This window comes from Corvus brachyrhynchos, unplaced genomic scaffold, assembly GCF_000691975.1.
Source record: "Corvus brachyrhynchos isolate BGI_N302 unplaced genomic scaffold, ASM69197v1 scaffold32, whole genome shotgun sequence".
Classification (NCBI taxonomy): Eukaryota; Metazoa; Chordata; class Aves; order Passeriformes; family Corvidae; genus Corvus; species Corvus brachyrhynchos.
Genome location: NW_008237919.1, coordinates 13,604,409 through 13,616,152, shown reverse-complemented (window position 1 = coordinate 13,616,152; position 11,744 = coordinate 13,604,409). Strand labels below are relative to the sequence as shown.

At 42.5% G+C, this 11,744-nt stretch overlaps 2 protein-coding genes across 2 annotated transcripts in view; both read right to left on the bottom strand.

Annotated features, from left to right (window-relative positions):
• The window catches only part of LOC103614828 (glioma pathogenesis-related protein 1), a 10,909-nt gene extending 7,658 nt beyond the window's left edge, over positions 1 to 3,251 (bottom strand). The window contains exon 1 of the mRNA XM_008632819.2: positions 2,934 to 3,251. Within this exon, the coding sequence (XP_008631041.1) occupies positions 2,934 to 3,113 (180 nt within the window). The 5' untranslated portion in view covers positions 3,114 to 3,251. The remainder of the gene's footprint in view (positions 1 to 2,933) is intronic.
• A 1,516-nt stretch (positions 3,252 to 4,767) lies between these two features.
• On the bottom strand, positions 4,768 to 11,738 carry LOC103614827 (glioma pathogenesis-related protein 1). The gene is made up of 6 exons (XM_008632818.2): positions 11,039 to 11,738; positions 8,651 to 8,896; positions 8,103 to 8,215; positions 7,325 to 7,407; positions 5,538 to 5,564; positions 4,768 to 5,450 (listed from the first exon to the last, which is right to left on the bottom strand). Exons 1-6 carry the CDS (start codon positions 11,216 to 11,218, stop codon positions 5,224 to 5,226), a joined length of 876 nt encoding a protein of 291 aa, XP_008631040.1. The 5' UTR covers positions 11,219 to 11,738; the 3' UTR covers positions 4,768 to 5,223.
• Positions 11,739 to 11,744: the final 6 nt, after the last annotated feature.

The window sequence follows — 11,744 nt, the reverse complement described above, 5'->3', positions numbered from 1 at the left end:
GGGGTCCCAGGTCCTGCCAGCAAACCTGCTCAGTGTGAGCTCCTCTCTCCGTGGGGCCACAGGTCCTGCCAGGACCCTGCTCCAGCCTGGGCTTCCCACAGGATCACAGCCCCTTTCAGGCCTCCACCTGCTCCAGTGTGGGGTCCTCCACAGGCTGCAGCTGGATCTCTGTTCCCCCATGGACCTCCACAGACTGGAGGGTCACATCCTGCCTCACCACGGGCTGCACCACGGGCTGCAGGGGAAGCTCTGCTCTGGTGCCTGGAGCATTTCCTCCTGCCCTTTCTGCCCTGCCCTTGGTGTCTGCAGAGTTGTTCCTTTCACATGTTCTCACTCTCCTCTGGCTGCAATTGTTTGTACACAACCTTTCTGCTTCTTGAATGTATTATCCCAGAGGCGCTACCACTGTGGCTGAGGCACTTGGCCTTCACCAGCAGCAGGGTAATGGCTCTGTGGGACATGCGGGAAGCTTCTGGCCGCTTCTCACAGAAGCCACTCCTGTATCCCCCCTCCGCTTCCAAAATCTGTCCATGCAAACCAAATACACCCACAAAACTAGGACATAAATAATTTTGATAGGAACTCAGTATATCAAGTATTAAATTTGGGGCAGGAAGTCTTATTTCAAGTGAGCAGTTGGTATTTCCTTAGATACTTTTAAGGACAATGGATAAAATCTGGCGTTGTACAGAACTTATCTTCCAGTCCTGGAAGATAACTCTGCCAGTTAAGACAGAAGCTTCATTTTGCATCTCGGCAATGCTCTGAGATGACCATGATGAAAGATGTATGACAGTGGGGGATGCACCTTAGTGCTTCATGGTCTCTTTTTTTCCACATTCTGCTTTTTACAAGTCCATGAATCTCTTCTCCTTCATCCTACAGTAGCAGTAAGTTTAAAGTTCGATAAAGGTATGCATAATACTAAGTTTAAAGTTGCATTAGTAAGTTTAAATATACTTTCCATTTTGTGTGAATGCTTAAACTGGCTGACAGATGAAAAGCAGTGTACAGAAATGTTCACAGTGGTCTTTAGTTTTAACTGCAGTTACACTCCTTATTTGCTTAAAATACTGCACTTAAACAGAAAGATTGGACTAAATGGCATGGGAAGAAAATGCACAGGACTGGGAGATTTGCATATAGATATCACTGCTGTTTAAGGAAACAATACTCATGGGTTTTTTTCCCTCGTGAACTACTTCTCAGTTTTCATTTTATATCAAGTTGCTTGCTGATTAAAGGAGGAAAAATTGAATGTATAGTATGTGAAAAGTAATGGAAAGCAGCACTAATTCAAAAGAGACTGTTGTGAAGCCCTGATGAAACTGGTGAGACTGCTGTTTTTGAGGAGCCTTAGAACAGAACTAAGCAGTGCTTTGGGTGGATGAGAAAAGGCTCACATTTGTCAGGTAAAAAACTTTTAGATCAACATTCTCATTTTATAATACATGTATTAAAAATATCTACGGTTGAACTTTATTAATTGCAATTAAAGGCGTTTCCATTTTGCATTTCTTTTTAAAAACTACTTTTCTGAAAGATGGGAATGCCCTGAATTCAATCTTAATTTTTACATACCTAGGTGGACAGTTACCTCCAGCAAAAAAGAAGTTCCCTGTGAAATAAATGCACCATCTTCTTTTCTGCCTTTTTTAAGTGCCAAAGGCCACTCAAAATATTGTTTTTAAATCCAGTGTTTTTACTTTTGTAATAGATTTTATCATGTATTGTACTGCTTTCTCCACATTAAATAGTTTCTGGGAGAGGTCATATTTAAGACTAGGGGTTTTGCAGTGTTTTGAAAGAAACTTAGCATGATTTAGTTTCTGTTTTAGATGCAATTTATTTGTCTCTTTCTTATGCTGCCTTTTTTTTTTTCAGATTTCAGTTCTTTTTCAAAAGGAGAAATTAGGCACAATTTAAAAATATGAATATTGCACTTTTAACACATCCTAACAATATTTCATTTGTTTAGGGCCTGTAAAGCAACATAGAAAATGAAGAGTCCATGTACTGAAGGTCAGGATGTACAGCTGAGAACAGCTGAAGTAAAAGATTCATCTGGAAGAGAAACTAAATAGTTTCCTGTCATGTTTGCAATTCAAGTTTGATTACTGCTCAGTTACTCAGAATGGGGCACTTATCTTTTAGTGTTTGACAACCAGAATTGGAAAATGAACTTTTTTTTCCCGAACTTCAGTTGGGGTGTTGCTAATTACAGCTGTGGCTCTGTCATCTTCTGGTGGTGATCATGTGAGATACCAAGAAAGCAGGGCAAAAAGAGCTCAGGAAAATGGTTGTGGTTCACTCGAAAGACAAACTGTGTTTTGCGTGGTAGCTGCAGATACTGCTCCTGAGGTGCCCGGGGAGCAGGTGAGGGGCAGAGCAGTGGGGGACAAGATGTCCCCAGCACTCGATCCTGCTGCACTGGGTGCTTTTTGGCTTCCCCTGCAGGCCCAGCCCCTCAGAACTGCTGCTCTGCTGGCTCAGTCGATGAGAGCCTTGCAGAGAACGCTCAGAGAAAGCTCTCCAGCGCTGTTTGGCAACAGGCTCTGCCCTGACTCGAGCATGAAAGTTGTGCTCAGATGCGCACATAAAAGCGCACCTCCGGCTGCCGAGCTGCGTGCGGTGCCTCGCAACGAGGCGGCTTCGCACACAGCACACCGACAGTGCTCGGCTGAGGGCTGAAATCTTGGGCTTCGACTGAGGAACTTCAGTCAGGGCAAAACTGTACACATATCCAATGGCATAAAGCCACCTGATAATTAGAGCCTTCTTCTCTGCTTTAAAAAGCGGCTGGTCTTATGACCCCAGGTTTTTGTGGGGTTTTTTTGGTTTTTTTTGCATTTGATCACAAAAACAGTTTTTAAGAATCGTAAACACCATCGCAATGCTACACATTTGTATATAAGTCATGAAGACTCCCTTACCATGTAGAGCATGTTGCTGGCTGGCGGATCCACTCCAGACCGGAATCTGTTATGGGTTTGCACACATTCCTCAATAAATTTTGGATCCCGAGGATCAGGTAATGTCGATGGTTCATAGGAATCAGAGGAATAACAAAAGAGTAGTAAAGCCAGCACACAAGTGGAAAACCTGGTTGTCATTGAGAAAGGGAGAAGAAGAGAGATGCTGCAAGCACAAAGTCAGCACCGCGGACCTGAGGGCATCCCGGAGAACACCCACAGCCGCCGCTCCGGGTGCCTTTATAGAGCTCCTCATTACATGGGGGCGGCTGGGCGGGGCCTGGCCCTCACCGCAGGCGAGGCGGGCCGGGCACGGGCCGGGACTGCGCACGCCCGAGGGGAACGGGGGCGGCCGGGGCTGCTCTGGGGTCGTGCGGGGCGGGCACCCCCAGAAGGGAGTGTCCTGTTAGAGACCTCGCTGCGTCTGCTTGTGCTGTTACCCACTTGCTGTACAACACACCGCAGCGGAACGTCGCACGGAAGAGTATCGGTGTCGGTCCTGCCCCCGCAGGGCCAGAGCTGAAAGCGAGTTCATTTCTGCGGTTTGTGCACAGGCTAGAGAGATGTTTTCTGCAGCCAGTTCCGTCACCGAGCACTTGCTTAAGGCATACACTGCAAATGTCATTAGCCCTTTCCTTACGGTCATGCTTCTCAACATCTAGTCTTCCAGCTTTAAAAGCAGAGTGTTTCAGCTGTACGAAGTGGTTTTAGCTCCACCAGCAGCGTTTTGCATGGAAGACTTGTGAGCTGGACTTAACTTAGCCATGGTAATTGAATACAACGTTAGTCACAGGAAACGAGTCATATTCCAAGAACACTGCTATGAGAATAAGGAAATGAAGCTACAAGTTCACATTAGAGCTGTAGCAGCCTTCTCTCTCTCTTTTTTTCTTCTTTCTTTAATTGTGGTGGACAAGTGTCTCTCCTGTCCTTTAGGCTTCTTCATTACTATTTGTTTAGCCCCGTAATCCTACTCATAGCAATTACTACGTTTTGCAGAAAGGTTTTGGATCAATTTTCTTCTTTTGATGAAACTAGATGCTGTTAAGGCTGTTGTCTTTCCTCTTTTCCTTATATATTTTCTTCCTTTCCACTACAACCAAATTGTTCTAAAATAAAGCCGTTTTATTTATTTATTTATTTATTTATGCATATGCGAGTCATTCAGTGTCATTTCACTCTAATCCACCCCAAGGGATCTATTAACAAGAACCTCGGTTGGGGCTCATTTTTATTCTGTGGGATGACATGCTGCAATGTGGCTCAGAATTTGAGTCACTGTGTTCTTAAAACATTAGAACAAAGATAAAGGAGGAAAACCAGCTTTAAATATTGATAGCACAGTTATGCATTGCTAATACCAGCCAGTATCTTCTGGCTTGAAAGATGGGCTTATTCCCCTTACTCACAAACATGTATTGGAACAATAGGGGTCAGGTTGAGAGCTAAATGTCTCTTGAAACAAACTAAATCCATCAGAGGTTTGGACTTTCTAAATGAGGCTGAGATTTCTAAACCAGGATCTGTCCCGGGCCCATTTCATCTTCTGTCTCTGTTTCCTGCTGCCTGAAAGCTCAGGATGGCTGTCATCTACTCTGCATTTTAGATTTTTTCACCATCTCACATCCTAAAATTAAGCTTTCCCCCTTGACATTCCCCCTTAATCCTTACTCTATCAACTTTCCCTGGTATTCTTCTACTTATGGAGAACAAGGATTAACTCTGAGAGAACTGAATAGTACAACTGACAATAGAGTAATGGACACTGACACATACAGGTTAAATGTAACCAAGGATAAGCTTTACTCCTGTTCATAAAAAGTAATATATACAGTTAAATCTCCATTATCTGGGGAAAACTGTGTCCAGGATAACTGAAGGTTAATGAAGATGAATTACTGCTTCTTTTGGGTACAGTGTGCCACCTCGGACATGTCTTCATGATGCCCCAGGTTTCCAGGAGGATTGTTAGCACATGGAGTAATATCTATTCTCAGTGGTCCCTCTAGCAACCTAGCCCTAGAGCTAGGAGGCTCGTGCAGACATAAGAGCACGTTGCAGCTACTGCCAATAAATTATACTACCTCTATGCACAGCCACTTGTATTTTGCATTGAGTGAAGAAGCAACCTTTCCTATGCTGGATAAAAACTGCAGGGATAATGAGAAATGACCAAGTGTTTTTTTAAATGTGTGCCAATTATGTGAGAGTAATACAGCAGTAGGATCACAATCAGTGTCTTAACTGACCATTACTCATAAAAAAATCTGTGTGGAAATTGCTGTTGTACTAAAAGTACAGCACTAGCACTCAGTACGAGAAACAGTGGCCTTAAAATTAAAACACTAAGGCAGTATTGGTCACAAGAGGGACGTGGATGCTCAGCAGGTGGGACGTATGATGGCACGGCAGGCCGGGGGGGCCGGGGCCGCGGTGGCTGGGGCTGTGTATCCCAGTCTGGATACCAGTTGGCATTACCTAAAAGTCAGTAAAGAAACAGGTGTTAAGATCTATCAGTCTTAGCCATACTTACAGGAAAGCCATTAAAAACAATTTGATACTTACTTATCAGCTTCTCACGTTCTGTATTTTCTGCAAAGAGATCGGAATTTTTTTTTGGAAGAGGAAAGAAATGTGAGTACCATTCAGTGGTGGTTCTTAATGTGAAGAGGTAAGCCTTTGCTGGTGCCTGGCTGCTTGCACTGATGATGCCAGTTAATGCCTAAAACATCCTGCAAGGGGGAAGCAGGACAGCAAGAGCAGGCTCCCAACTGCTGTGGAGTTCATGTATTTTATTGAATTGAAAGAAAAGCAGAAAAAAACGGCTGTATCAGGAAGAATTTGTGTCATGGGGGATGAGGGAATAAAAAGTAACAACAAAACATGGAATTTAATTTAAATTGTTACACATACCAAATCTAAGTAGTTACAGACAGACAAATATAATTACTAATTTATCATGGAAGTACACCTTTACTAAAAGTTTTGACACATTTGCAGGACTGCCTATGTGCATCCTATTGAAGTTCCTCATTTGCCCTATAAGAGAAAATGGTAAAAGCCAGTGGTAGGATCTAGCACTTACCTTTTAAATACTCTGTTCCTCCTGTCCCTCCCCCTAGTCTTTGAGATATTTCTAGTTTTCCTGTGATGCATCAGTCTGAGACTTTAAGATGAGTCAGCCAGGATATTACAGAAGGAAATAAGAGTACCAAATGCTCAATCATTTCTACAGCTGAGGCTGTCTAGAGCCTGGATAGTAAAGACCATCCCCATTAAACCTCTGTATAAAATTCATATTTGATTGAACACATTGCTGCATGTCCTTTAATCTCTGTTTATTTAAAACGTTGCCCAGTTTGGGACTAGGTGAGTAGACAAAAAGGTCCAACCCCTGCAAACTGCTGTTTGGAGCAGACTCAGAGTGATGGGGTACAGGCTGTGTGTTTCCCTGCTGTGCCCACACCCTGACACCGAGGGAGACGGACCCAGCACAGACTCACTCCGGCTCATTAGTGGGAAGGTGGGAGCAGGGAGCAGGCTGAGCCCCTTCGCCATCACCCACTTCTCTCCCAGGCTCAGGCAGCATGTTTGCAGGGAACACCTCCACCCCAGAGAGGATTTCACTCCAACCAGCTCCTTTCACTGTTGCATCTTTGCAGGGTTTGGGAGTGGGCTGTGCCAGCTCAGCCCCACAGCAGCTCCCAGCACTGGCCAGACATCCCACAGCTGCCACAGGCCTGCTCCAAAGGGGTTACCAGTCCTTTATTAATTGCTCCTCCAGATTTGATTTAAATCCCCTCATCCCCTGAGCCTTTTGAGCTCTGTTATAACTGTTCATTTAATTATGTTCATGAGCACTCTGATAACACTGAGTGTAGTAGGGAAGAGATTTACAAGCAAGCTGGTTTTCAGAAAATTGTGGAAGTTAGAAATAACTGTGCTTTTTGGTACAGAAATATGGTTGTGTGGAAAATGTGTTAAGACATGCTAAACAAGCAAGAAAGCAAAAGATAAATTTCCTATTTCTGCTGGGAGAGAAGAATTAGACTGAATATTTGCTGGGACTAAAATTTTGGATTTAACTTCCTGACCAGATAAAAGAGAGAAAGTAGTCTAACTGATACTTCCCTGCATCAGAAACTCTGGCTTCTACTTCTGAGAGCCTTCAGCAGCAAAGTATTTCAATTATTTCCTTCTTACACTATTCCTCCCAGAGTTTGGTACTGTTGCTGTGTAGTGTGCTACAGACCCACTATGCACTTAGTGCAAATTGACTCATCGTATTTCTATTGCTAATTATGCCACTTTTATTTCTATGCAGTTTTCTTAGTTGACCACTTTGGTCTTACCACAGAGCTTGTCTACACACTTCTCATTACTGCATCTACTGCATGGCTGTCCTTCTTTATATGGTTTTCTTGGGTAATTCCCCCTGCAAAACATGAACAGTGTTTTGTTAGCTGTCATTGAAAAGCTATCAAGGGGAGGGAATCCCCAAAAAACTGGTCATTGAAATTGTTTGAAATTCCTTTTAGATCAGATTAAAGCTCTCACTGGCATGGGGAACAGTTGACTCTCACCACTGGAAATTAATGAGACTTCACAGGCAATACTGTATTATTGTAAGCATATAAAAATCTGCGTCTAGTCCCTCATTACCCACCTGGATTATAAAAAACAAACCTGTAAAAAATAAGTCGAAATACTACAAGGTACCAGATAAACTAGAGGACTGTCTTCCTTTTATTTCTTAAATTACAATGTCTTGCTTGAAATTCGGGTAGGGACATAGAAAGATGTAATCTTTTTGAAGCGGGAAGATTACACCCTTTCCACTTTTCCTGCACAGACTGAAGTCAAAACAGATTTTCTTCTACCATCTGCATTATATGGTCTCAGCTATGATCTGCTGTCCTGTTTTTTTAAAATGGGATTTTCTCCAGTCCCAGCTATGTCCAGTAGGTTCTGTTCCCAATGGCCAGGGGAAGTTTCCCTTGGACAAGTGACACGAGGATGTAGCTTATTCTGAAATTTGTTACAACTGCACCTGTCATTTTGGCATCTGATACCGGATCAGTTGGGATAGTTAAAAAATAAAAAAACCTCCAAGTGCCATAATTAACTTACGCTGGCCCATAGTTACAAACAAAGTGTGCTGCTTTGAACAGTCCTGGAAAATTTTCAACTGTACTGCAGAAGTGAACTGCGCAGCCAACTTTGAAACTCTCTGCCCAAACGACCTGCAAGACAAAGGGAAGTACGTGATGCACTGTTCAAATACTGCCAAAGCAACAGCATTAAGGGAGGACGGAGAAGGAAAGTATCTCAGGGAAATTTAAATCAGCTGACACAGGAGCAACTTAAACAATCTGCAGGGCAGCTGGGATAAATGATGGCTTGATAGCCATTTTTGCACTTATTATCTGGCGCCCCTGTAAATGTGAAATTGCCAGGGGATAATCCCTCTCCACCATTACTGGAAGTAGAACTTGACATCACTGGGGCTTGTAATATTTGCTTCCAATCTCATGCAACAATAAGCTGGGGGGTGCAAAGCTCTGCTGTAATTCCTGTTCCAAAGCAATGTGTTCCAAGCCTGTACTCAGATTTTCAGTGAAATTAGATTATATATATGTATATATAGGACTATAAAGAACTGGGCATGTAAGACTCACCTGAGTGTAGTGACCACACTTGTCAGTACATGTATTGGTGCTGAAATCATAGCTGCTGACTTCATTAAACCAGGCCCTGAGTGCTGCATCCACAGAGAATATGTGGGCTGTGCCAGTCCAGATGTTTTCTCCAACAAGTGCAAAGGTGGGGTGCATTTTCCCTGGTGTTTCAAGGTAGGTATTGTGGTTAAACGTGCACTTCTTTGCCCACGCTTTGGCAGTCTTAGCTAAAGCAGCGTCCCAGGACTGTAAAAAAGGATGAAAACATACTATAACCGGCACTGCAGTGACTTAGCTGAATTCAAGCATTTTTAAACAGAAACTTGTTAAAGAGTTCTTTTCCCCTTTTCTGCTTCTCATCCCTGCATTCAGTTTCTTTCTCTCACTTGACAGTTCTACTCCCATAGCAAATTTTTGTCTTCTTTCTCCCTTACCTATTGCAGGACATGCAGGATCTATCCATTGTCCTGTTGTATCTGACTTGTTAATATATTTAGAGCTGGAGTGCAGTCTTTAATCTGCCACACTGAGGGGGGTAACTGTGAAACTCCCAGCTATAGAGGGGCTTGGAGAACTTTGTGCCTAGGAGATGTTGGCTGTCCCGGGATTTGCACTTTGCAATTATTATCAGACCTGACAGGAATTCTGTTCTGCTGGCCAGGACAGAGGGGAGAGTTATAGCTGCTCCCTTCCTCAGCTCCTTCTGCCTCTTTTCTCTCTCAGCAGATGGACTAAGCAAATAAAAGACTCATCTCTGCTGGGCTGAGAAGGAAACACTCCTATCCAAAGAGGCACAAGTGATAATTTGGCAAACCAGTCTGGCAGACTTGCAGATTTTGCACTGAGAGGAAAAGTTCAGTACAGGGAAATGCAAGTTAAGGGATGTGAGAAAAAATTGAGTTTGTGTTCATAACAACAGCTTTGGAGATGGCTATTACCACTTGAAAGTAATAGACCAAATAGCAAATAAAGTATTAAAAACTCTTTGCAAAGGAATGGAGAATAAAATCACATATATAATCATACTTCTGCAGAAGTGCTGTTAAATGCTGTGTGCAGCACAGCACCCCACCTCAAGAAAGGTACACTAGAACTAGAAAGGCCAGAGAGAACCTGGAGTAGGATGATAATCTTCATGTTTGGAGGGCTTTCATATAACAAGAGAGTGCTCTGCAGCTTCAGTCAGAGACATCTGGACATCTTGTGTGAAGTAGGTAAATAAGCAGCCATAACTTGCTTCTTCCAATACAAAGACCAGACACTGTTAAATGAAGCTAGGCATTAACAGGCCCAAATCAAACACAAGGAAATAGCTTCACACAACCTGTGGTTAGGCTGTGCAGCTCTTTGCCATACGATGCTAGAACTGATAAAAACTTAAATAACATCAAGGCTGAAAAAAAATCCAAAAAATCCATTAAGAGCTTGTAAGTACCACGCAACACCTTTGATTCAAGAGGCTTAAATATATTTGTCCTGCTGTTATTCCAGAATTGCTGGGTCTTTGGTCTGAGCAGGTAAGTTTGCTCTTGTACACTAGCTTTTTAAATTAAACATTGTTTTTAAAATGGCAAGAAATTGAAGTCACTGGTACTCTGAATCTTACCCATTTACTGTGAGCTTCCATTTGTAGAAATGATTCCTACTCTGCATGTGGTTATGCATTTAACTTCCTTTCCATCTATGCAGTACTGCTGGAGGGCTCAGAGAAGTGACATGCACTGACTGGGGTTACCTCCCTCAGCTAGCTGTACACATTTTTCCTTATGTATTCCACTGAACAACGTGTGACCTACCCATAGCCTGTTCTGATATCCACTGTATTTGTAGGAAGCTCTGCTTTTCAGCCTAGGTATTACTATCCCTGCTCTTCAAACCCTGCTGCAGCAAATGAAGATCAGGTATCTAAATGGATGTCCTGAAAACTCCCTTTATTCAACACATGTTCTAGATTAGAAGAAACAACAGGAGATGACAGATTTTCAACAAATCCTGTTGTGCAGATTGCCTGCTCAGGAACTTTTTAAAAACCAAACAGCTTCCTTGTATGAAACCTGACCTGGTATAAAACAGATTACTATCGCTCTTAGAAAGAGGTAGATGACGCACTGAGAACTGAACACTACTTTTTACAATACAGCCCTTTGCTCTGACTGAAGTTGAGAGTAGCTAAATCTTGTGCTAAAAAAGAAATTTGCTTCAAATTATTAAAACTGAACAATACTGTGAAAATTGATGTCTTTTCTATTTCTTAAAAAGAACCAACATATGTTACAGAAATCATTAACTGAAATGGAAAGAATAGCACAATGCAAATGAAGAATAAGATGGGCTAAATCAGCAGCCCAATCTATAATAATTTCAAACAGATCACAAACACCACCTTACCATACGAAACATGTTGCTGGCTGGTGGATTCACTTTGGATCGAAATGTGTTGTGAGCTCTCACACAATCTTCAATGAACTTTGCATCTTCTATGTCAGGTAAGGGATATTGCAGATCAGCATGAAAGCAAGTGAAGAAATCCAGTAAGAACAATGCAGCAAAGTAAAATGTGATTTTCATAACTCTCCAGTGGTTTTTTTTTAAGTTTTACAAAGAGAAATCTCTTAGGTGGAGATGATACCAGCAAGCAGTTTTTCAGAGGTTGGCCTCTGGGTGTGGAAGCACTTGAAAGTGTCAAACTAACAGGAAGTGAAGTGCAATTGCTTAATAAGGTACAACTCTATCTGACATCATAGCTGGCAGTCAAAGGGTGAAGCATGAAACAGGCATCTGCCATGCACATCAGCAAGAAGCAACACTCCAAGTATACTTCTGTCTTTCCTTTGAGTGTTCTCCATCTTGGTTGGCTGCCAAGCCATTCTGTGATTGTAGGTCTTATCTGAAGAGATGCTGCAAACAGCTTTCTTAAAACCTGCACCAATAATAAAAACTGTAGTTTTGACAAAACAGAAATCTGCTGCTCAGCTGATTTTCCAATAGTATTGCTTAGTCATATCAGCTTAGTTATAATTATGTTGCAGGACGTTGCTTCAATTTCAGAATTACTCAAGGAACAAACAGAATTAGGAAATCTGTGCTTCAGCAG

Coding starts and splice junctions, on each gene's coding strand:
- LOC103614827 (XM_008632818.2), bottom strand. CDS start 11,218: ATGAAAATCACATTTTACTTTGCTGCATTGTTCTTACTGGATTTCTTC. Junction 8,897..11,038: donor CCAGCAACATGTTTCGTATG/GTAAGGTGGTGT, acceptor CCTTTTTTACAG/TCCTGGGACGCTGCTTTAGC. Junction 8,216..8,650: donor AGTGTGGTCACTACACTCAG/GTGAGTCTTACA, acceptor TTTGTCTTGCAG/GTCGTTTGGGCAGAGAGTTT.